Below are 27,462 nucleotides of genomic sequence, written 5' to 3' on the forward strand. Positions count from 1 at the left end.
TTCTGTCACCTGCTAAGGACAGACTAACAGGGACAGAGACAGGCGAGGCTATAATGTCACAGCATCAAGTAACCACCAGAGCCGACTGCTTTGTCGCTCTGACAGTCACATTTTGTTCTTAGCATCCATTATGGCTAAAACGCAGTGACTACTGTACTGAAACATAACAGTGCAGTGGTACATTACCCTTGTCATTTGGTGTATGTATCAGTGGATAACAAAGGTTTGCAGGCTGAAATTAATAAGATGTTAAGTCAGTCTTTGGTTTCCCATCTGGAGAACTGCAGACCACAGCATTTAGGAACATTTTTGCCAAAGACAGTACACACAGAAACATGTGATCATCCATTATTTAACTAATAATAGTGGCCCTCACTGTTTTAATAAATATGCCACTTAAAGTGGATGATAAAATTAGCATATTTTTTTATTAACTGACTATTTTTCTTTGAGATAAAGTGGAAAACTGATCTACACACTGCAGACAAGGTGCTAAATAACCCCCCCAAAAAACATGTACTGTACATACACATTATTTTTTTTATTTCTATCATTCCATAATCATCAGTGTCTCACCAAAGTCTAGCAAACACACTTCTTAAAACATGGAGGTAGCCATATTGATTTTATATGTTTCCAATTAGGTCATCATATTTTCCAGGATGCCGTAGTGTCGTTGTATCATACTCTCAGCCACACAAATACAATAATAAATATCATCACAACAATACATCAAGACATAATTGTCTCAACAGCCAGAATCACAGGTCTTGTTGAAAAATATGACTAAATGTATTCAAAAGAAGCACAGACTCTTATTCATTGTCAGGTGTAAGAATTGCCTCCTCACCTAGATGTCATATGGGACAACCAAAAACATGAGATATTATTATATAGCACATCTTTAAAAAATCTGTAAAGATCTATGTTTTATACTGCATATTTCTTATTTTTTATATTATATTATAATATAGTTATGTCATGTTAACATGTTAGAAGCCGTCAACCTGCTCCTCATTTTGTGTTTGCCTTATAGTTTGGTGAGACACTGATGATGGTTAGATAAGACGATTGTCTTTGCAGTGTGTGAGTGAGCACTATACAAGACTGGATACTTATTTTAAAGCTTTCAACTGTTAATTTTAAAAACCCAGACTTCTGATTACAGTTCTTATAATTTGCATCACCCTCCCAGCTTTAAATTGTAGTATATTTCACATCAACATAAATGTCACAGAATAAACAAAAATCCTGTTAGCTGTCACATACTGTAGAGTTCTTAACTTCAATAGCAGTCTATGTACATGTTTCCTGATGGTTCCAACCTCATACTTTTTCATAATGGCTGTGCTTGTTTTTCAGTCATGGATTTGGACTTATCGCACTATCTGCAATGCCTTTTGTTCTGTATGCAGGGTAATAATGACTTTTTCATCTGTGGCTTGAATAGTGAGGTTGGAAAAGATGGCTGTGTCAGCCACATGCTCTGACTCATAATCTGTGCTGTAAAAAGCTTCAGCCACCATTTTACCACTCAGCTGTCTGAATACAAGCATTCTGACATTGAATAGCAAGAGGACTGAGCAGTTGTTGTTGTTTTTTTTACTTTTTAGACTGAAAGTTCTGATTTTAAATCTCCTACAAATCCACAGGAAATAAATTATATACAATAACAACTGTACATCACATATGTCGCAATATTGTTACAGATATTACCAGACAATGAATATTCAACTCGATTTTTACATTTCAGAAATCTGTGCACACACATATGAATAACGTATGTTAACGATAGCACAACACATGTTCACAGTGATTCATTTGAAAGCATTGAGTCCTTGCGCTTGGATAACAAAATGGCTCAGACTGTGATTGTGCTGCTATGGTTATGGTGTGCTGGTACCTCATTGTAGCTCTGCACAGCATTAATGAATGCCTCATCAGCCACAATTTGTGTGTCTCCATTGAGGAAGGCCTGGAAACGATCCTTGGTCTGCTGAAGCTGCTGCTTGGTTATCTGTGGAAGCAAGGGCAAGTAGAGGACACCTCAGTGTTAAAGCCAGGATAGGAAAATGTGTCAAAACAAGCAGACATTACTTACAACAACAATAATATCCAACCTTTTTTCAATAACTTATTCTGGGCACACGGTGAGCAGAACAGCCCAAACATCCCTTTCCCAAGAAACTTCCTCAAGCTCCTCCTGTGGCAACACTAAGCACTCACAGGCCTGTTGTGTGATGTAATCCCTGTAGTGTTTCCTAAATCTACCTTTGCATCCCCTTTTAGACAGTCATGCTCTAAAGGTAGGCGGCCAGGAGGCATTCTTACTAATTGCCCAAACCACATTAACTGGCTCCTGTCAATGTGAAGCAGCACCATTTCAATAACAAGGTCCTCCCAAACTTTGAGGTCATCATGCTATCACATGGAGTGAAACCAGGAACCTCATATCATTTCAGTCACTACCCACAGACTGTGATTGCAGGTGAGAGTGGGAACTAAGATTAAATTGAGAGCTTTGCTTTTCAGCTCAGCTGTGTCTTTACTACTTACAGTCTGATACAAAGCCTGCATATAGCCAGTGTCCCTGAACAGCGGCCAATCTTACAATCCTTTTTACCATTGCTCATGAATAAAACCCCAAGGTACCTGAGTTCTTCCACTTTGGATAACCAGGGAAGAAATCATTTATAACAGCTGTAATGAAATAGAAAAGACTAGAGAGTAAAGAAGTGCAACATCACACTTATTTTTAGCCACGTGGCTCGAGAGATGGCAATGTTGGTCTGTTGATTGGTCTGTCGGTCAGCCGGCCGGTTGGTCCACCACTTCAGTCGTGACTGAAATGTCTCAACATCTATTTAATGGATTGGCACTAGATTTTGTACAAACATTCATGGTCCCCAGAGGATGAATCCTGCCGGCTTTGGTAATCCTCTGATTTTTCCTCTAGCACCACCACGAGGTCCACATATTTAGTTTTGAGTGAAATGTCTTGACAACAATTGGATGGATTGCCATGATATTTTGCAGAGACATTCTCCCTCAGGATGAATTGCAACAACTTTGGTGATCCCCTCCTTTTCATCTTTCATCATCATTTTAATTTTTCAAATACTTTGGTTTCTAACCAAATACCTGCAAAACTGATGACATTCACATCAGCCTCAGCTGCTAAACCTGTGTTTAGTGCTAATTAGCAAATATTTGCATGCTAATACACTAAACTAAGATGGTGAACATGATATTAAACCTGCTAAACATCAGCATGTTAGCATTGTCATTGTGAGCATGTTAGCATGCTAATGTTAGCATTTAGCAGCCTCACAGAGCTACTAGCATGGCTGTAGATCTTTAGTCTTGTTCAGGTTATACCTTTGTCATTAGTAACAAAAAGCAGACAAAGCATTCATATAAAATTAGACAAATTCATTTTCTATTAGCACTCAACAATCTATCTTTTATGAAAATATTAAGCCAGGAGTCGTGTTGCACATGTGTGATGTTTTCTCCCTTTCTCCCTTTGTTTTCACTTTTGATCCTCATCAGGTCAAAAAGGTCTTTGGATTGATTTCACACATGGTTACTGAGTCAGTGACCTAACCGTCAATAGACTGACAATCTCCCTCTGACAACTGCTTTCAATCTACAGTTCAAGCTGTTGTGTATATCAAACAAGCACAAGGACCTGCTGGTAACGAGTGTGTGTGTGTGTCTGTTTGCGTTCAGTCGCACATTGCAAGTGACAGACTTTGGTGTAGGAGTGAGATGGAAAAGTACCACATATCATGCGTCTTTGAGGCAATTTCAACACCATCTGCATGTCCATCGTACTACAGTACTCCAACCCCTTCAGTAATGTCTAATAAGAAAGATTCACAAACATATGAATATAAACACATAAAATTACCTCCGAGATGACCTCTCCATAACTGCCAATAAGAATAATACAAACACAAAGTCTAGTCAAAGTCTAACAAATCAGTTCACCAAAAAGGTCACTCCTACTTCGTCGTTATTGCGGAAGAATGAATCTCAGGATGATGTACCACTTAATGTTCAAACATAAAACATCCACTTACAACACATAGCAGCACATCCGCAACATCAGAGATCAATACTTGTGCTTCTGCTTCAAGGTTTCAGGTTTATTTATCTTTGCCACAGCTAGATGTCAGATTAAAGAGAAAGTGTGGACCATCCCTGCTATGTTTTAATAGACCATGGTGTTCAAGGAACATCCTGAGGCAAGAAATGTTAATATTAACACCAGTATGCAAATCAGTCCGCTCTACGGAGACACTCAGAAGCTGAAGTCAACATACTCATCCTTGCTTTCTTGTCCATTTCTGAAAGTGAGAGGGTCAGGATAAATACATCAATGCAGTTTTCACTTTCTATTGTCTTTCCTCATAATGTACATTATAATATCGTATATAATGCACAGACTAACATTGATTTATGTGACTTTCATTCCTTTTTCTCATGAGAACACGTTTCTTATTAAATACTGAAGTACTGTTTTCTGTTAAATTAAAAGGAATGAATGAAAAATGTTAAAGTGTAGGCATGCTGAGTGATGAGCTTCAATCAATTCATCAAAAGGGAAATCAAAGTAGCATGAATAATGTGTAATATACTGAGGTAGGATCTGGGCTGAGATGGTTTCTCAGCAGACTTGAACCAAGCAGACTAAAATGTTTCAGGGCAAAGCTAGCACTTAGGCCATTAGACCTGCAGTCACACATACTGTAGCTTTCTTGAATACAACCTAACACTGGTACGCAACAGCTTTACTGTTTAAAGTGTCCAAAAGCAACTAGACTACAGTGTGTAGACAAAATAGATCAGTTTCTTTGTATTTTGTTGAGGAACTGTAATTAGAGATGGAACAATTCATCGATTTGTTGATTGACAGGATCAGCAACTTAATAATTAATTGATCAATTGTTTCAGTAATTTTTCAAGCAAAAGCTTCCAGCCTCCAAGACGTGAGGATTTGATGGATCAAACTAAATATCTTTGGGTTTTGATGAATAAAACAAGCAATTTGAAGACATTGTCATGAGCTGAGAATTTTTCACTATTTTCTGACATATATATACTGTATATATATAGACAAAATAATTAATCAAAAAAATAATTGGCAGAATCCACAATGAATTTAATCATTAGTTGTAGCACTGGCTGTGATCCATGTGGCCAAGGACAGAGTGACCTCCATTAACCTTACGTATTAACTTCAAATTAATTTTTTACATATAGATGTAGAAGAAATATTACAATAAACTCTAGGAGATTAGGTTTTGGCCAGCATCCGAACACTGGCAGAACACATTTCTGTTTTACCTGAAGATTTCACCATGAAAGGTCAAAGCTAATAATACTTTTGCTTCTGCTGACAGTTTCTCTTGGCCGATCTGACTTTATGTGACAACACAGCAACTCTGTGTGTGTGTGTGTGTGTTTATTTGGAGAGCTGACATTGAAGTACACAGCAGTAAACCAGGTGAAATGTGTCCTCTTCTCCACCAAAGAGTAGTTCAGCTGTATAAAGTATTAACTTTCAGTTCTGCCTGCTCTTTGTTTCATTGCTGATTGGAGAACTGTGCTGATTAGTAAACAAGTTGATGGATGAGAGAAAATGCCTCCATTGTCATCAGTATTGCCAGACTCCCAAGATATACTTTCCTGTTTAGCTCTTATTGATTCTCTCTCTGTGGCTCTTATCAAGATTGCAATGTTACACTGTGATTCATTGGCTTGCAATGAAGTGGGCAGTGACATTAATCACCCTTCACATATCAATAGAGGGGATATGCACATTGCATTGGCTTGATGTAGAGTAACTTCATTACAGTTCAAAATGACTATGAATTTGAGTTTATAGCTCAACCATGTGGCTGATACAATATTTGAGTCACAGTGAAACATTTAACAACCTAGGAATCTTTAATTTAAAACTGCTTTTATGATAAATTATAAATATGTTTTGTAGTTTAGTCCCTTGAACTTTGGAAATAGTCATTTTCCATGTATTACTGTTTATTAGACAGTGCAGAGTGGAAATAGAAAAGATGGTATAACATAACACACAAGGAAAAGTCTGTCAGCTTCAACTAAACATAATTTCAAAATATATATGTTCTGCATCTTAAAGCCTATTGCACCCCTAACACAGGTTTATAGTTTTAAGCCCCATTGGGCACATATCTTGTAAATTGAAAGCTGCCTTTAGTGATTCTTCAGTGAACTGAAAATGGATATTCCTACATACTGCTTTGTCAGTATGTGTTTGGTCCTTTTCGCCACCATTTTTCATTTGAGTGAAGTGCAGGAGAAATTCTATACATTTGGGATGAAACGATTATAAAGATCTTTTTATAACATATTACTGGTATGCTATATACAACATGACAGAAGATACTGAGTATAGCTTTTAATAGACAAAGGAAACAATGAAAACAAAGGCATCAATAAACGGGAAAGTTAATAATTTTAAAGGATGTTTGTGTTCACATCTGTCAATCATTTCCTACAATTGTAGGAAAAACAATTCCTACGATTGTTACATATGGGATCTTTAAATTGTAGAGACTATTCAGGGCCATAGCTGGGATTTTAAATGAAGGCCTGAATGCTGTTTCAAAGCCTTCTCCACACTGCCAGGCACAAAACTCTGGTGGGAAAATATTGATTCCTTTAATTATTTATTCATTGGTTGGCCTAAAATTAATGACATTTAAAATGTATTAGGCCCAACAATTACTACAAAGTTGTTGCACACCAGAGAGTCGTGTGTTGGATCAAAAACTCTGACTGTGAAAGAACCAAAAAGTGCTACACACACAACGTTTTGGTTCTTAGACCTAAAATATACTGACATCAGCCAAAATATCAAACATGCATTAGAAGGCCTGAATGTCTTTCATCTTTGTCCACTCATCTTTCTCTCTTTCCAATGAAGGAGAGAGAGAAAGATGAGTACAAGTCATATTCTAACATTACAAGCCATTAAGTGGCTTTACCAGAGCAGCTCTTCGCTGTGTGTGTATGAATAGTGCGTGTATGCATTTGTTGTATAACCTCAATGTGTTTACAAATAAATAAGAATAACAGGTTACATAACACCTGTAATATACAATAATTATATATATATAATTATATATAATGATTAAGATTCTATTCATCATACTATCTCTTTGAAGTGTTTAATCAACTTGTGAGGTATACAACGTATCAGCTGTCCTTGCAGTGCTGTGACGAGTGGAGTAATTAGCTAATTGAATGCCGTATATGCTGTCGCTAGTGTAGTTCAGCGCAATATAGCCTGTGCTGTGCTAACACACACTTTAGCTTCATCTAGAAGTTAAATAACATTGATAAGGGAAGTTAAAATAAGGTGTTTTCCAAAAACAATTGGCTGCAAAATACTGTAGATGTGCAGTTTTCAATGGTGGGCAGTGGTAAATACTATAGTAATTGATTCATAAAAAATATACCACCATTTTACATGTTAGACTAAGGACTGAGGCAACACCTAAATCTAAAAAATGAGGCTAAAACATGTAATTTATATAAAATGAAAATACTAAACATCAGCATTGTTATGATATACTGTGAATATTTATGTCAACCTAAAAATGAGTTTAAACTTTACTTTCACAAGACCAAATATGCAAAGTGATGATGAAAGGATATCATGCAAACTAAATGTTCATATTGGGTATAAATCTGTTTGTTCAGGAAAGGGCTGCCTACCAATGCTGCTGTTGGTTTTCAGCAAACATGCTGTGGTTGAATCCTCTCGCCAGACAAAGCATATTTCAGTCATGTTGCAGATGATGCCACCGGCCCACATCTGAGTAAACAGCAAACACGAGTACGGGAGCAAGCTGCACGGCAGCTGCACGAAATCTACCAGCAACAGGCCTTATCAAACACCAAACACCAGCATCATGCAGTGACTGTGGTCAAACTACAATTATACAAAGACAGATGCACAGGCAATTATCCCCAACCAGACACAGAGATTTGCTCTGAAGACACATAAACACACACACAGCATTGTGAAAGTAAATACCACTCCGCTGGGTTAGTAAACAGCCAGGTGTATACTCTGCAGACAGAGCCTGACACATGGCAAACAGGGATGAAACAGGGAGCTCCGGCTCTGTATAACCAGTCTCCACACTGTTGTCATATTCAGGAGCTGTGGCACTGCTGACACATACAGGAGAACACTGTGTTCACAACCAGCTAAGTCCCTTCTTGTAACAGTCATCCATTATCACACCACCAACTCACTGGCAGCAACCATACAGCTCAGCTGGTTCCTCATTATGCTCATTCAGTTACTGAGCAGAACATAAGCCCTTAACCTAATATAACATAAATGGTGAGGACATGTGGACTTCCAGAAGATAAAATCACTGGGACAATTTGCATAAAACAAAACAGTTAAATCAATGCTGTCTGTTTCATTGCATTGCAACAATCATATGGTTCACTTACTGAAAAACTGAAGTGGTAGTTATTTATTCTGCCTGATTTTGATTACATTCATTTGATGACTTATAATTAAATGCATTCATGTTTACCATAACACTTGGCAAGGACCATTGTCCTATTATATAATGTTCCAAATGTATAGCAAGAAAGTATTTCTGTCCTTGTTAAATTAACATGAATGTGACAAATACCCCTCTGATTACTCAGCATCCAGCTACGGTGGAAAGTAACTAAGACAAATTTACTTAAGTAATGTATTTAAGTACAATTTTTAGGGACTTTGCTGTATTTATATTTTATGCCACTTTATACTTCTACTTCTGAGAGAAATGTTGTTGAGAAACTTTTAACTCCACTACACTTCTTTATTTAGCAGCTATAGTTACCTGTTACTTTTAGGTTTTGATCAAGATTTTAAATACAAAACATATGATCAGTTATTAAATATGATGCGTTGTTATAGATTAAACCCAACAGTACTGCATTTAAAGCACTTAAAATTAGCTCCCCCTCAACCAGATACAACATTCAAGTACTGCTTATATGTTAATGCATCAATAATAATAATTCAACAGGGGCCATTCTGCATCATGAATAATTTTAATTTTTATACTTTAAGTACATGTTGCTGATAATACTTTTCTACTGTTGTAAACATTTTGAATACAGGAGTTTTAGTTGATATGGAGTATTTTGTGAGGTATGGCTACTTTTACTTCAAATGATCTGTGTACTTCTTCCACCACTCGCGTCCAGCACTTGCTTCTGGCTGGTGTGTAGTGCCACCTACCAGAGGAAGATGCACAGATTTTGGTATGTTCCTTTGGGTGATGTTCTTTGTAGCTCTGAAACAATTAATCAATAGAATCTTTCTTTCTTGATCTTTCTTGATCAATAGAAAATTAATCTGCAACAATTGTGTTGATTAATTAATTGCTGAGTTGCTGCTTTTCTGTATTTATAATTTTAAATTCAAGATAGTTGGGTTTTGTACTGTTGGCCGGACAAAACTTCAACTTGGACTCTCAGAACTTTTGACTTTTCTTAGACTACATGATTAATTTATTAAAAAAATGATCAACAGATTAATCATTAATTAAAATAATTATTAGTTCCAGTTCTGGTACATAGCAGTTAAATATGCAATCTTAGGTATTTCTCCCAAAATCAAAAGGAAATATCTATGTCCTGTACTGTCTTACGGTTGAGTGCAGAAAAATGATTTTCAGCATAATTTGTTTTATATGAAAGTCCAACCAATCGCTGAGCGGCCTTAGTTAAATTTGCTCCTTGTGCTGTATAAAGGTTAAGGCTCCAACATTTAAAAAGTTCAAGCTAAAAAGGCCAAGCTTGAAAATAGCTCAATAATTATTATTTTTTAATTTTGATTTTTTTTAACTAAAAAAAGAAAAAGGGTTTTTGAAATAATTTTTATTTATTTATTTTGTATTTATGTCCTGTGTCCTTGTGTGATAGTGTTTCTCAGTTATGGTTCAAAATAAAAAGTACCTTCTGCAGTGCTCTAATGCTCTAAGCTGACTGTGGATTGGTATCTGATGCTGGTGCATTCCTCCCATCTAGAGTCTAAGACAACACCTTTCCTTCCACCCCCCCACAACAAATCACTTACTGTCTTTTCCCCTCTGTTCTCTGTCTAGTGAATCTCTCTCTCTCACTCTGCTTTTAAAGGTGATTATCTCAGATTTTCTCTGTGCCAATCTGCTTGTCTTGTTAGATGCTCAGTAAGGTTTGCGTTTTATGTATTCATCAATAGAGAATGGTACAAGATGTAGGGAAAATAGCCAAGATTACATTAATCAGACTTTTGACGAAAAGGAAAGAAAGAAGATCTTTACAAAATACTTCACAGTGTCATGGTTAAAAGAGTATTCCACCAATTTAGCATTGCAAAATCGATGCAGCAGAACCAGAGATGTTGTATTTTTGGTCCACACATTCTTCTGCCCTGTCAAAACCTGGCACCTACTTTACCCACAATGCAACTCTATTGTTGACCTGACATACAGCCTCGTGGCTGCTCCAGGCTGCTGTTTGTGTTCTTTATGCCTCAGTGCGAGTCATCAGGGAAAGAGGGAAAAATATGTTCAAGAGGACTGCTATAGCTCTTACCTCTGTCTTCTTTCTTTAATGTGGAAAATCACCACTACTAATCTCTGTCTCTGTCTCTCTCCTCTTTGACTTATTCCAGTCATGGCCTAGTAATTTTCCCTTTGAAGCAATGTTTCATATGGTTCAATATAACTGCACACATTTGCACAAACACATTCTTGTGTCCTAAACTAAACGACCACCAACAGCTGCCTGCATTCATTTCACTTGCAAGACTTTGAAAGTTTTCTAAAAGTGTGATGATGTACATTCACAGAAGTTTTCTTGTACAGTGATTATAACTTCCATACCTCATAATTATGACATAGAATCTCATAATTATGAGAAAACTATCTTGTAATTATGAGGAAGAAAATGTCATAATTACAGTGTGAGAGAAAAGTATGTGATTATAACAGTTTGAGAAGACAGGAACATGACGACACTTGCTGATTTAATTTTGATCTGCTTTGGTTTAACTGCTTGGTTTGACGTATGTAGCGGTATTGATGTGCCTGAGTAATGTAAATGGCATTATGACTAATATGTCAAGACTGCAAAGGCATCTTTAGTTGCTGGAATTGTTCAAGGACAAACACACAAAGTGCACTCTGATCTATTTGAGGTTTGCTCTAGCAGTCCACCAATCTCAATTGCAACTGCTCAGTATTTGGAAGTTTCAAACCTAAATATTTTAATTGTTGCCATGTTAATGTCAACATCTGGCAGGAAGTAAACTTGGAACACAATTCCAATGAAATGGTCTATAATAACCAGCAGCCTTTTAACTGCCAATTAATCAATTAGTGGATTGACAGAAAGTTCATTGGCAACTATTTTGACAATTGATTGATCGTTTTCAAGCAAAAATGCAAAAGAAAAAAAAAACAAAAAAAACCCCACTGGTTTGAATGCTAAAATGTGAATGTTTGCTGGTTTTCTTAGTTTTATATGATAGTAAATTGACTTTTGGATTTGGACAGTTGGTCTGACAAAACAAGCTTTTTGAAGACATCATCTTGGACTCGCTTGCTCTGCCAACCAGGGCTGCTGATGTCTAATGCCCCTTTTCAATAAAACAACTATAATTTTCCACTTTTTTCTGAGTATGATTATATGCAGTATTGGGAGCAGGGATTATATTTTATGCAGCAATAAAAAAACAGAATGACAGGACCCCCGCTGATGAATTTGTCTCAATCCATGCATACAGTATGAGGACACATTAACTGTCGTCAACCAGACATTTATGCTTCATGTCCAACGGCTGTGTCCTTGAGAAAACATGGGTCTTTTTGTGTCGTACTACCAGGATTAAGGTTGATGAGTAACATTTGTCTACCCAAATGAAGGTGCAGTTTTGGACGACAGACAGAATTACATAGGCTCTCTGAGAACGCATAGGTTCCACTGTAAATAACAAGTACTGTATTCTGAGAGAGAGCAGTTGGAGAAACATCACTGTGATATGTTGCTTTCAATCCAGAGCACAGATACATCTTTGCCTCTTATAAGGAATAAGCCCTCACATGATGAAACACACCTTGAAACATAAAATACTGTACATTCACATGACATGTAACATTTGCATTTCTGCAGCTATTTTTGTGAGTACATGATTGCACTGTACAAATATCAGGTCACACGACTGGATTACTTAAATGCACAAGGCAAATATGAGTCAATTGGATCCTGACAGTGATTGCTGCCTTCAAAGTAGTCAAACCTTTGGGAAAAGACGTTGTTAATATTCTAACGAAAAAGATCAGGCCTTCCCTCCTGGTTATATGCAGACAGAGGAGATGTTTCATTTGTGAAGCTGTGATTTGTTACACGCGGCTGCACAGATTGTAGGTGGTGGGGTGTTTCGCCTGCTGCTTTTCAGCTGTCACTCCTTTAGAATCCACTTTAATTTCTTTACCATTGATGAACACCTTTATTTTTAGTGTTGCTAAAACATGCTAAAATGTCTGCTACTTAATGGGAGAGACTAACATTTTTAGCAGAAGCATTCAAATGCTGATTGACATGTTTTATTGTTAACTCAAAGCTTGACTTTGACACCAACTGCGAAGCTTCTTTTATTGTCGAAGGATGCCTTTTTTCAGGCATAACACGATTACAAGATCTTACATAATAATGCAAATTATTTCAATGTCATACTTGAACTCTCCATTTACTGCCGCTCTCTTTTGCCCACATGACTGTGTGTTTCATGAACATAATGAGCTCAGGCAGTTTCACCTCAGTTATCTGTACATCTACATGTTCATTGCTCACATATAATCTTGTTCAAGGAAAACAGAAGAAATAGGGGGTAATGACATTACACACTCCAATGACATAAGAGACATAGTCTATACATCCTGTATTTTAAAACCATACAGTGCACAAAAACATTAAGTGTTAATGAAAGTCCTTACTGCACATACACCAGCTAAAATGTATTCTTACTTTTTTTATGTTACTAATTTTACTCTTGCCTTTTCCAATGATGTCACTCCCTCAGCTCCTTTTTCTAGCTTCCATCCTCATATCACTGTGTTATCTGTCCTTTATCCATGAACTCAAATGCCACAGTTACCTAAATCATTGTCATAAATTATATTATCCTCTTCATCCACTGAACAAATGTATAGACAGTCATGAAAGATTAAATAATTATGTTCATGGTTAGTAACTATTGTGCCATACTGTGATTGTCTATGCAAACATCTTGCTCAGCTCTGCAAAAGAGCTTTTTTTTAATGTTTCTTAAATGTTTCCCTAAATTGATGCACATTAAGCCCCCATGGCCTAATAAAAACTTTACCATTAACTTTTTTATTCACAGTTAAATTTATATTGTCCATTTGTCCTGGTGAGACATTGTTACTCGTTCTTCTTACCTTTAACAACACAAATGGCAAATTAGAGGAGTTGACACTTATGCCACTACACAACACTATCCTTATTGGGTATGGACAAGTCTGTTCCAAATGCAGTAGGTCATCAGTTAAGTACAACAGTTTTTGCATTCATTACAAGGCAATTATTATGGTTTGAAAGATAAGGTGATAAGATGTAAAACACACAATGGGACACCCAAAATTCTTTGCCAGGCTTAGCACTAAACACCAAAGTAGCAAACTTCATCCAAGTACCACTGATTTGCATTTCAGACTACTTCACATTTATAACACAAAGCCTTCTGCACAATTCACAGCTTCTTAAATTAGCCTGCTGGCAGATGAGTTGATTGGGTCAGATCATCTTTGGGGCATCACCTTTTCTAATTGAAAAAAATCCTAAACCAAGGAGATTATTCAATTCTGAAATACACATTCATTGTGATCTATAAAAAGCATTTGGGTTTGATTAATCACTTTTAATTTTTTAGCAGGTTGGCTGATTCTGTTTGACTGTATGAGAGCTTCCATTTAAGATTCAAATCTGCATTCAATAAGAATTACAAAGCTTTTTCAGGTTGTTTTTTTTTGCATGCTCATTACCTAACAAGACCTGACATGAGTCTGCAGCCACGCTAGCGACTTTGTGAGCTAGTGTTTACGTCAGCATGCTAACATGCTCTGAGTGACAATGCTAACATGATGATGTTTAGCAGGTGTAATGTTCATTTGCTAATACGCTCTAAGCAAAAAGTACAGCAGAGGCTGAGGGAAATCACATTAGTTTTGCAGGTATATGGTCATAAACCAAACTGTTGGGCAAATTTTTTTTTGACTAGTCAGATATCACAAAAGTGATTACAATTCATCCTGATGGAGACATGAAATTTCATAGTTATCCATCCAATAGCTGCTGAGGAATTTTATTCAAAACCACAAATGTGAACTTCATAATGGCACTAAAGGAAGAAATCAGAGGATCCCCAAAGTCACTGGGATTCATCTGGGAACAGTGAATGTCTGTGCAAAATGTTGTGCCAATCCATCCACTAGATGTTGAGATGTTTCAGTGAATAAGTGAAAACTTTGAACTGCTGCTGGCACTAGAGAAGTCAGGTATTCACTAAAGTCAGTAGGCTTCATCCTCTGGGGACCATGAATGTCTGTACAAATGGTAATCCTTCGTGCCCTTGCCATCTGAATTGTCATTTATGATTCATTCCTTTGTGCACACAGTTCAGGCAGCTTATTGCCATTTATTGAAGGAGGATTCTGCCCTCCAGGATGATCCACAATGATGCTATAATTCCATAAATTACACCAGTACAATCTATATCTGTGAATACCCTCAATAACTTACTTACAACATATTTAGGGAGGGGGCCATTAGTGTAAGTGTGTCCCAAGACAATTAGCTTTGCATGCAAACACATGTCTCACCAGTTAAATATGCACATACACTCAACCAACATTTGAACAGCAGCAGCCTCCATGCTGCTGCCTGTGAAGACATCGTTCAGACTGAATTAGAAAAGATTTCCTCCCTCAAAAGGAAGGTACTACCCTATTGCGTTACCCTTTTACAAGGTTACAGACATACATTTCAAGAAGCAGCAGTGGAGCTTGCATACTCTGCAGCCTGGCCTGTTTCTCTGTGATAGCCCATCACTGCTGGCTGTTTGTGTGCCAGAGCTTCTAATAAAGGATTATCATGGAGCTGCTCCACATGTTTCGCTGAGGCCTTTAAGTCTTTTCATTACAGAAATTGCTTCATCATATTTCTGTGATTAATCTATAATAGCCAAAGTTGTAATAGGCTACATATTAGATTGTGTAGCCAACGCTGTAAGGAATTTCCTTAATAAATGATTGTTTATGGACACCTGAGGAGCCCAAATTCAAGGGAGGTTCATGGCGTAGAGGAAATCTACGGAGAAAATATTGAACCAATGTTGAATATTCTTTCTTCTATAATGTGTATTTTGTGACAAATAATTTCTGTATAACCACACAGAACATAAATATCATTAAATGACAATGAAATGATGACTACCGTACAATGCCATGACACTATAAATGCACATAACTACCAGAAAGTAATCAACTTATATTTAAGTGCTCTGTATTGTTAAATGTTTCTGTGTAATTAATTATCCTCCAATTACATGTGTTTAAAAACAAGACTATATTGTTGTCATTTAATTTTGCACAAGGTGTGTAATTTTTCTGAAGGGATTGGTTTAAGCCAAAGGATGCAAATTTGGTCCAAATCAAAGTCTAGAGGCAGACTGTAGGCAGGCAGACACACTTTGATTTCCTGGTCTGACAGCAGGCATTGGACTGTTTGTCCAGATATTCACTCACCCACAGCAGAGGATTGTGGCCGACTATGAAAGTGCATCACTAAGCATGCATTAGACTATCAGTAACCTACGCTGAACGGGACAACAAACAAACAAATACGTGGAAACACTGTGGTTTATGCCTCCCACATGCACTTGCACATGAGTCAGCAGAAAATTCAGACCATATGGCTCAAACTGTGTCCTGAGGAAGACAAATTGTCTGCAGGTTAAACAAAAACAACACTCATAGGAGCAATTTCCATAGTGTTGTTTACAGTGTTTCCTCACATGATCAGCCGTAGATTAACTGAGCTGAATGAATCTTCAGCAGGTACATGGACCACACTGAATGCACCTACTGCCTTGTGAGGAGCGCTACAAGAAACTGCTACTACAGTCTCATTGAGCCACAGTAGATGGTCTATTTCTGGTGTGACAGACAAATTCACAAAACAAGGACAATAAACAGAGGCTATAGTCCTGACTTAACAATCAATTCAACTTTCCTTTAGTACAGTGGGGCCTGTGCATGATGACTTTGACAGTAAGGACATCATGACCCACTGGCTTCAACATCAATGGAGCATCACAGCAGCAACGTGAGACCAGGATGAGGGCCTTGTCCCTTATACAGTAACTTATGTAAATCTCATAAGATGGCCCTCCTGTAGAAAATAGTACAAACATTAAATGTGTGGACATAGAAAAAATGTAATGCAATTAATTTACTGTAACCCATTGAGAGGAGCCATGCTCTTCTGCAGAGGAGAAAGGCTATTAACCAATCCTCCTCAAGAGGTCTGTGCCTAAAAGTCACCTTGGGAGGCCAAATTGACGGGATAAGTGATGGCGCAAACGCGTTGGAATTGGGTATCCGCCAGGAAGGCAGCACGTAGAACTAATGGAAAAGCAGGACCTCGGTGAGATGTGGGCCAACAAGGACAATGTCTGTTTTAAATTGCCATCTGCCATATTGAACACTCTTTCAATTAATGGGCTTGCTGGGACTGAGCTCACTTGTGAGCGTGTGTATGGAGGAACATGGACTGCACTCAGTCTGCAGCTCTGCAGTACAGTAGGTTACCATGTGTCCTTTCACTATCCGGAGCTCGAAGCGCGTTTATGTGCTCCTGTCATGCTGCGAGGATTTCAACATTTTGCGTCAAAAAACAAACAGTGGTCTCACTGGGATTGTGCTGTATCCGTGCGCTATCGGATAGGCCTAGTGGCCAAAACCCCTCTGTGCTCTACCTTATGTAGGTCATCAATGACAACATCAGCGATATGAAAGGAGGCATTTCGTCAGCATGTGGTTATTAATTAGGCCTATGCCTTTGCACCGAGTACCCCTTACCTTCTGCTGTCGCCTTGCCATATCTGTGGGCTGTTTTGCATTGAATGGGTAAGCGACGCATCGCATCACAAAAACATACAACTGCAGCTTCTTTTTACGCTCTTCTTCATCCCTCTGCAGCTTCTCCAGATCCTCTTTCTCCTCGCTGGCGGCTGACGGGCTCGGGCTGGTCGGACGGGCACTGCTGCGGCTGCTGCTGGGCGCTAGTCCACCCGAGCTCTCGCTGGTCCTGCTTGGAGAGATGCGGGATCCGGCCTGAGGTGCCATCGCCTCTTTGCTTTCCTCCTCCACTATCCCATCAGATTCCTCCTCGCTGGACGACGGATCTAACATCTTGCTCTAGAGGTGATGCGTCCCTATAGATATCCTAACCTACTTTTTTTTTAATATCCCCCGATGATGGTTGTGTCGTTGTCTTAACCGTGCCTAGATTTCATGTAGAATATGCCTGAAGTCAAGACAGGGTTAGGCCCTGATAGTGCTCGCTCGCTGAGAGATGTCAGCAGTACGAGTGGTGCTGGAGGAGGTTTAGTCTGCTTCACACTGAGCTTTCTCCGCCTGCGCCGAGCCTCGTCGATGCTTACGTATTTTCTGTATTTTATTGGCCAGTCACTGCTGCGGATGTGAAAGAGGGAGGTGAGAAGGGAGCGGAGGGGAGGGGCAGGTGGAGTGTATAGTGCACGGATGAGGGGAAGGAGAGCGGCTTTTATTTTTTTATTTTTTTTACGGTGAAAGCGGCCGATGGCCTCTCCCTGCCTGCCAGGCGGGGACGCAGGCGCGGGGAGCTGGCCGTGGTCCTGAACCGAGAATCAGCCCAGAGAGTGAAGGATGCGCCTTTGCTGGTCCTTTATCTCACCATAGCGTTCTGCAGTGGTACACCTAAGATGGCTGCCACATGACTTCTCTGATATTGTCACTGGAATGGGGAACATTATTCAGTTTATGGGCTGTGCAGATTAGTTGGTGTAAATTGTTCAGAATGGCTCGTGAGCCGCCCCGCACCATGTTGTTGAAGGATGGGGTAGCCATAAAGACCGGACTGCTCGCTCGCTGTCTGTAGGCTCCTGGTCGAGAAATTGATTGTTGCAGTATGTGCTGGTATCTCTTGTCAGGAAACTGCTTTACGCTGCAGTCACACGAGCTTTTCATCAACTAAATAGAGATTTATTATTCAAGCTGAATATAATTTTTTTTGGTGTTCAACTTAATTTCATATTCAGTAATAGTGAACAGTTTCTGGGCAAATGCAAATGTCCAACATACAGTGTTCTTTAATATGAATAGCATTTTAAAGCAATGCCTGTGACTTGGATGAATTATGTTATGTGGTAAGCACTATATTTAAATATGTATTCTAAATCAGTGTTGTTGTAACACTTTATGATATCAACGTTTGATTTGCTATCCACTGTGTAATAAGTGGTCACATGACCTTTCAAATCCTTCCAGTGCAGCCTACAAATTAAAGAAGGTCCCTCAAAATCAAGTGCTACAATACTACAAAGTGCAAGGAGATAACTTTTACATGGCATGCAGTACTCATGTGTATCTGCTTGTGAGGACAACAGTTGGCAACATTTTTCACTCTCAAACTTGAAAGCTTGAAAACATAAAAAAAACATTAAATAACAAGATTTAAAAATAAACCTGGGTCCTGATGTCCTGATATGTAATTTTTTTTATAATTTGCAAATTAAGACACTGAGATGGTAGTTTAAGATGGTATTACTCAGCATGAAATGCAGTGTAAATGTAAAGACTACTTGATTCAGATTTGTTGATTCAAAGACAGCAGCTCTTTTTAAAGAAAATAATATGACACAGTAAACAGCAGTGAATGTAGGTCACACCTACTTTCAGACCTTTAACCAGGGGCCCTGTTGACCTAATTAGATTGACAGGCAATCCCTGTTGCCCTAGATGAATTAAGGGAGACACTACCACAAACTTTTGCTGATGTGGAACACATTATTGAGGAGCATATATATTATTATTATTATTACTACATAGGCCACAGGGATACATTTTAGAAAATCTCAGCACAGCTAATAATCCCCCACTAACTGTATCACCTTGAAAACCCAACGCTCATAATAATGGCACACTATAAAGAGGATGTAGACTAAACCACATACTGGAGCTGATCTGTTGACAATTATATCTCCCCCTGCTGATGACATTTTGTAGAGTGTGAGCTTGTGGAGCTGGTCTGACCACCTGGTCCTGTTCCTGACTGGATTTATCTTTAAGGTCCAGTATGTAGGATTTAGTGGCATCTAGTGGTGAAATTGCAGTTTGCATCCATTTGAATACCCCTCGCCTCACCCTCCCCTTCTAAGCATGTAGGACAAACTACAGTGGCCGTGAAACTCGCGAAAAACATGAATGGCCCTATCATAGCCAGTGTTTAGTTTGTCCGTTCTGGGCTATTGTAGAAACATGGTGGTGCAAAATGGCAACCTCTGTGGAAGGGGACCCACTCCCTATGTAGATATAAAGGGCTTATTCTAAGGTAATGATAACCAGTGTTGGGCAGTAGCGGCGCTACAAGTAGCGACGTTACTAGTTTATTTACATCTATCAATAGCGTGGTGGTAGCGTAGCTGTTTTCTGAATCAAATAGCTTTTCAGTAGCTTAGCTCTTTTATTGATCAAGTAGTGCAGTAGCATCCACACAAGCTAAAGTTACATCTCTCCAAGCATTTCGAGTAAACTTGAGCATTTCTGAAGCTCAAGCGCAGCAGAGCTTTCTGCTGTGGTCTGAAATAAAACTGCTAAGGATCAGTAAGTGACGCCTCTGTTGCAGGGAAATACAGACAGGCGACCTTGAGTTTACACATTCAGGTGATTCCTGAATAAGCTAACACAACCATTGCCAACCAACCAAATTATCACAATTCAGTGCAGTCTGCAAGCACCAGCCAGCAACTTGTCAACAGCTAACTACTAGCTAGCAACAATTTTTTCACTTTCTGTTGGCAGAAAGTGAATAATATTAAGCATGGTTGGTTTTGGAGAAGTTAGAGCAGAGAGCACAGCTTATTGGCAGTTTTATTGATTACTGAGATAGCATAGGCTTGGAATTAAGTTGATTCAATGTAAGAAAAAACGTTTCGATGTAGTAAGCTATTTTTGCCATGTTGCTGTAGCTTAGCTTGATACTTTTCTCTGGGGGTTAGTGAAGCTTCATTTAATGTAAAGTAACTGGTAGCTTAGCTCACTACAATTTCCAAGCTTGCCTAACACTGATGAAAACACAATGATTTTTATTTTCAGGTGATTATAAACTAATGAAAACATGCTTATAAATATTATATTCTATTTCTGCTAATAGCTCTTCCTAAATGTTACACACTGGACCTTTAACTCTGGCATCTGCTTCCATTTACTTATATTGTCGTTCTCAACCTTTTTGGCTTTTGACCTGTTAAAATTAAGAGCAATGTCTATTTATGACTCTTTGTCACAGGTTGCATATAACTATGAGTTGGGAATTTTTCAACCAAAGAGTGATGTTCTCTTCTCATATTGTTTCATTAGGTTTTAGAAGTAAAAACCATCCAGTAATTCAGAAGAAATTAACATAATTTGTTTAACAGAAACATGCTCTTTAAATTATTTTCTATCTTGTTAATCATTGATTTATCTTGTGTCCCCACAGGTTGGGAACCTTTGCTCTATTGTCACTTTACCAACTGAAATGCTTGCAATTGTACATACAGGTGAGCTCAATTAGTCACTGACTGGGATTGGTCCACCTCAACATGGTAATAAGATCCATTTTGAGATGGAAAAGAGGAGTAAAGGCTCCAGTTCCATTTTGCTGGGGGGTTTTTTCAGGGTCCTGGTATTGTGCATGCTGGCTCACTGTCACACCGTCATGGTTTACTGCATGGCTGGAATAACCTGTTAGGGGGCCCCAGGGCCTAAATATGCTTTTTTTCACCTACCACCCTCCATGCAATGTGAATGTACCCTGTCGCCTCCAAGTTCCCATTAAGACCAGTGCACACAGCAGACTATACAGGCAGCCTAATGTAAACCCAAAAACCAACCCATCCTCCTGTCCTGGAATAATAATACCTGCCCCATGTTTTTCCATTTATGTTAGTTTGAAGTAATTTAATTAAACACAACTTAATGTAGGAATATGCAGTATATGAGCACAATATAAACTAAAATAATTAATGTCTTAAAACTAGATTATGACACATCAGTGATAAGTAGTTAGATCAAACCTTTAAAAATGGTCATTCTGGTGGACAACATTTCAGATTTTTTACTTCAGGGTCTGGGTTAAGGTTAGGGTTATTTTCACTCCAAACTTAGCTTTTCTTACCACTCATGTTACCCGTCTGACCTTGCATTGTGTTCACCTCCCCCACCACCATGGTACTTACAGTACCAGCACACCCATGACAGCCTTTTTACTGTGAACTCAGCATGCACAGAGGATAAGCAGGCTTGCAAATTCCCTGCAGGTAACCATGCTTTCAAGGACTCCTCATCTCCAGTTTTGCTCTAGTGGATCTCCTGTTGCCCTGACTTGGCATTTAATAGTCCTTCTGTAGTTTTTACTCACACATCTCGTCCTTTTTTATTCTCAGCATGAGGTTTGCCTGTGTTCCCCATAGTCCTCAGCTCGTTAGGTTCTCAACAGGCCGCTGCCAGTTCCTAAAGGTGAGACAGTTAGTAGAGTGACACCCCTCAGTTTTCTCCTGAGATCCTTTGATCTAGCACTATCCTCAGAAACGGAACTCTCCAAACCTTTTAAACATTAATAATTGACTGATGTTCTCTGCCTCGCTCTTCTACTTTAACTGGAGTGTGTACACATTAAATGTTGATGTTCTTTGGGGTAGTGCAACACAAAGGGCAGTGTGGAAAAAATTACAAATTTTGTCATAAAACAACAGCTGGTATTTTGTTTTTTATTTTTGTTTTAAAAGGAACATTTAAGCCTTCATTTTATGGCGAATTTTTATTGTTCATGAAGTTTAGAAAACAATCTCACCACAACGTCCAGTTCGTAGCTGTTTAGGAGCTTTTGATCATATCACACAATTTTCATCAGCAGATAGAGTTCACCCAGTTGAGGTTCAAAGTTCATTCCTGATGAAGATGAAGGTCGTGTGATATGTTTAAAAGCTCCAGAACAGCTGCTAAATAGACCTTGTCGGGAGATTGTTTTCTCAACTGCTGTTTCCAAGGTCAATAAAGAACTTCATACCTTAGTATTTAAGCTAACGTGAATGAGTGGTCCTTAAACCTGCAATAACAGATTTTTTGCCTCCTTGAGGGGCAGTAGAAACAACACAATACTGACATATTAGCAACATTATCATTCATTTGGAGTCGTGTTTGTGTTCACCAGCTCTTTAGCTGCTAAATACGCCAATATGTTCACCAGCTAGTCGCAAACTTTGTCTGTCTGCTGTTTGGTGCTGAGCAGGGGTGAGAGCAGTGAGAGTGAACCAAACAGTAAATTATCTGGTTGGAAAACTAAAACAATGAGCTGAAAGACACTAAAACGCTTCTCAGAGCTGAGAGAGTCTGGTGATAATTATCTGTAGGTTCCTCACTACACTACTCCTTTTACATACAAGCATCCATGTGATCAGTTGTTAAAATAAAAATGTTTAAAGGGCTTTTGAACATCTACAATGCCATGATAACTGAGCAAACTCCATCTGCTGATGAAGATCAGTGCGATACAGATTGACACTTCCAGATCAGCTACTAAATGGAGGTGAGATTATTTTCTCAAAAGCTGTTTCCAAAATCAAGAATGAACTTCAGTGTTCACGAAATTTAAGCCAATTTCCCCTTTAATGTGGTCATGTGATATTTAGTCACATGACCACTTAAAAGAAACTTTTTGACTTTAGGCACAATCACAAATATCAACATATCTGTCAAATAAATGTTAATGGGAAAAAAAAGAAGCTATGGTATAAATTCCCTGTTAGATCGGTTCAACCAAGTGACTGCTTGTTGAGATATACTATACTAGATATTCAACTAGGATCAGCGGAGATGAGATGAATCATTTGAACTTCCCCTGACCCTACCCTAGAAATACATTATTAATTGTAGTCATAATATAGACTGAACCGCCTGACTTTATCATCACAACCGATGCCAGTCTGAGTATCATCTTAAAAGCTTTTTTTTTACATTAATTCTGTCTCTAAGCAATTAAAAAACTATAAAGAATACAAGAACCTGCGTCAGAAAAAAATGTGAAACCATAAAAACCACACAACTTGAACCAATAAAAGCACACAGGGGTCGTGTTTTGTGCTTTAATGTGTGTGTCTTCCTGTGTGTGTCTTTTGCACACTGTCATGCCTTTGGAGAGTTGACACAGACAGCGTAAAGCACACAGTGACGCACCAGACATCACAGAATAACTGCATGATAATATATTCATGACTTCCCTGCCTCAATTCTCTTCATTTATAAGTCGTTCCTGCCATTCTGTGTATATACAGAACATGTTTATTTTATTCAGTATATATTCTTAAAGAGTGTAAGTGAGAGAGAGCGTGTGTGAAATTTGTGATTATTTGTGCAGAAGCAGATTGTTCTTGTGCACTTGAGTTTGTATCATTCAGATCTATATTCCTCTTTTTAGACATTAGCTTAGTCACCAGTCATAAGCTCTAGGTTCAGCCGCATTTTAAAAACAGTTTAAAAAAAGGGTTTGTCAGAGTGAAAGTGACGCGCGCACACACACACACACACACACACACACACACAGAGGCTCAGAGCTTCTCTGGTGTTAGCTGAGGAGCTCTTTGAAATATTTAAATGCTGGGAGCGTTTTTAATGTGAGATTGATGGAATAGGGTCAGTGTCAGCGTTGCAGCTACTATAGCCGTCTCAGAGAGGACTTCACACCCAGAAAATACTGTATGATGACGCTCAACATTTTCACCAAGAACATGTTTACATCCTGGGTAACTGGCATTTTAAGATGTTTTTTATGTGACATCTGACTGGATATATGGATTGCAGAGAAGTGAAATGCTTAACAGTTTAAAACAGAGATGGATAGTAAATGGCTTTTAGGAGTAAGGAAAAGCCAGTTTTGAAGAAATTACCAATCTGTGCAAATCCTTTTACATAACACAGTCTCCCATGTTTTTTTTTCCAAAGGCAAAAATAGAAAAGGGAATTCTGATATTTCCATGTTCGCTCTTGACATTAATCTTGCAGTGAATTTGCGGTGACATCAGCAGGTCCAGAAGAACATGTTTAGTCTTTTGTTTCATCTGTTTCACATTTCTCTTGACATCCTTGCATGTAGAAATGCATTGTTTCCTATAGTTCACTATTTTCTTTACTTACACAATATTTTTCATTTAACAGCAAAAGAAATACAAATGGACATACAGTAGATAAAATGAACTCTATCTGTTCACTTTTATAGGTTATTTCCACAGTTTAAGGTCCCTTTTTATAATTTCAGACTAAACAGAAATTAAACAATTTTTACACAAACATACACTCAGCCTTAATTATGATTTCAAGTGGGCTTGTATCTTTGGGTTTTCTAGCTTAGCCCCAGGCCAAAGGTGGTCCTCTGCAAGAAAAGAGAAAAAAAAAACTACACCAGCTACATTTGTTTAGTGTGTTTTTGCTCAGGATAGGTGGAGGCCTCATGAAAACCACCAGATTTATGCTTGTCTATTCCATCCACAGTTTTCAGGGCAGAAAGGGGAGATGATGCCAGAAAAAGATTCATTAATAATGCAGCGAGAGCCTGGAGCCTCACCACTTTAACATGACGAAAAAAACAGTTGTTAGACCAGCACAATCTTCTCTTCAACTGGAATATACGATTTATCCAATCAGTGCACACAACAGTAGATGAGGTGAGATGTATTTAGCTTATTATACAAACAGGAGGCATAACCATCAACTGGATTTGGGAGAGAGAAGAAAGATCAAAAGCAGTGAGAAAGAGCTCATCACTGCAGCTTCAGAGATTTTCCTCTCAATTGGCATAGCTACGTACTGCCCTCTGTTGGCTGAATAATCAAAGAGCATTCAAAGTAATCTGTTTTGTTGTGCTTAAACAACCAAGGCTACAAGCAAAGTGAAGATTTTACTACATCACTAATAAGATTATAGTCTCAATTGGAAGCAGATGAGAAAAACTACACAGAAAATGTGTGTTTTTTGATGAAATGTCACTTTTTCCATATTTAAAGAGATACTTAATGATCATACACCACAAACAGTACATTTTAGTTAATCTCTGTGTTCTAGAGTATTTCTTACTACTGAATACTGATGTGTTTGAACATGTGATTATATGAACAAAGACTAAAGAATACCCTTTACATTAACAGAAGGAGGTAGGGAAGCTATAGTACCATTTATCTTCAGACTCTTCTTTCGTAATCCGAGATAAGTAAAATTTAATTGGAAAATTAATTTAATGGTAGTGATTAAAAATCTGAAAAAGATGAGATACTGCAAACAAGTGTCAGACCAGATGTATTGTTAAAAGGAAATTGGTATCACAAAGGTACTAACAAAGGACTAACTGTCAATTTAGTTACATTGTCCCTCATTCCAGGAAGAAACAGTATCAGTAGTAAGAACAATATGAAGTCGCCATAGGAAGTACAATACAGTAATTAATTTAGTAACACAAACACATGGCTGGATTAACCTGTTAGGGGGCCCTGGGGCCCTGACGTCCAGTCGACCGCTTTCAGTGCAATGTGTATGTACCCTGTCGCCTCCAAGTTCCCTGAAGTCCAGTGCAAACAGTGCTCCTTTGAAATACTTTTGTAGCATGTACCATGAGAGTACAATATACACTAAAATAATAAAGCTCTTCAAACTAGATTTTAACACAGGACTCCTCAGTCATGGCCACAAACTTACCTAATAATGCAGGACCTGCCTCGGTTGATGTTTGATTTTAGTGATACAGATACCCCACCAATCTTTCAAATGATCAAATTATCAAAACCAACTGACACACTGAAGGAGCCCAAATTGACTATACATAATAGAGTTGAGTATAATACAGCATGAAAGAACGCAGATTTGTCTTTTTGTTTTTTTGTGGATGGAAATTGAAAACATGAAGGATGTTACAGGAATAAACTGTCAAAACTGATGATCGGATCCCTGCCCTTTTTTGTAATTGTGAGTTAATCACAATAAGACAAGAAAATTATTGAATATTTGAATGAGTCAACATGCATGTATCTCTACAGCTCCACTAGCCTCATTCAAAACAAAGAAATTGGATGGTATTTCAAAAAACTTTAGGTTTTATTATAGGTGCAGATGGAGCTGATGTAGTCCTTTCTCTTTTGGCTGAGAATTACAAAAAACTCAAATCAAACTATTCTTATCTTTGACCAAATTGGACAGAGCGGTTTTCATGTCTTTGTCTGTTCTCATCAACCTCTATTTTTACCACAGTTTAATGTTCTTGTCAGTCTCCAGCTTGTACAAAATGGGTTTTAAAATACTCCTCATGACTTCTGTCTTTATTTTCCAGCATTGGGTATCTATCACTTTCAGAGGTGATTTCAAGAGATTACTAAATGCTGTGTGAAGTCTGGCATCTTGCTACTTTTCAAATCCTTTCACCTCATATGAACCTAAAAGCAGCCAGTGATGTTTTGGCACAGAGTTTGTCATTTTGCCATTAACATCAAAAGCCAGCCTGAGGGAATTGGTCAATCAAAGTCACTTTCTTTTTTAAAAATAACTTCGCAGGACACACTTCTAATGGCTTTTTTTAAAAGTCATTGTTATGCATGCTGTAGTTGTATTACTTTCAAGTTTCCATTTACTCTACTCTCTCTCTCTCTCTCTATATATATATATATATAGATATATATATATCTATATAGATAGATAGAGATAGATAGATAGATAGATAGATAGATAGATAGATAGATAGATAGATAGATAGATAGATTAAACTCTGTCTTAGCCACATGGAAAATTTTACTTCTAAGGTTTTTTAGTGCAGACCTGTTTTAGCTTTCTGGTGATTAACAGTCAGGAGAGCATAATACGCTTAAAATAGAGCCTATGACACACAGCAATAATAAGTTATAAGACAGCAGTTATAAAGCAGTTGGTATATTGTATGCCCAAATTAGTTCAATAAACCAGTGTTTTTTACTTTAGACTGGCATTCATGTGATGTGTCTTTCTCATTTTCTACCCTTTTTAATTTGTAACTTTTTCCACTCGATCTTTAAATCCT

At 38.0% G+C, this 27,462-nt stretch overlaps 1 protein-coding gene across 15 annotated transcripts in view; it reads right to left on the reverse strand.

Moving 5' to 3' along the window:
• The window catches only part of cadpsb (Ca2+-dependent activator protein for secretion b), a 67,269-nt gene extending 49,494 nt beyond the window's left edge, over positions 1-17,775 (reverse strand). For 10 of the 15 annotated variants that reach the window (XM_044167823.1, XM_044167799.1, XM_044167770.1 and 7 more), the window contains exons 1-2: positions 17,211-17,773; positions 1,904-2,017 (exon numbers count right to left, since the gene is read on the reverse strand). In XM_044167823.1, coding sequence (XP_044023758.1) covers positions 1,904-2,017; positions 17,211-17,543 — 447 coding nt within the window. In that variant the 5' untranslated portion in view covers positions 17,544-17,773. Of the gene's footprint in view, positions 1-1,903; positions 2,018-17,210 lie in introns of all 15 variants that reach the window. The other 5 variants (XM_044167845.1, XM_044167842.1, XM_044167833.1 and 2 more) reach the window with 2 other exon arrangements.
• Positions 17,776-27,462: the final 9,687 nt, after the last annotated feature.

This window comes from Siniperca chuatsi, linkage group LG2 (genome assembly GCF_020085105.1).
Source record: "Siniperca chuatsi isolate FFG_IHB_CAS linkage group LG2, ASM2008510v1, whole genome shotgun sequence".
NCBI classification, from domain to species: domain Eukaryota; kingdom Metazoa; phylum Chordata; class Actinopteri; order Centrarchiformes; family Sinipercidae; genus Siniperca; species Siniperca chuatsi.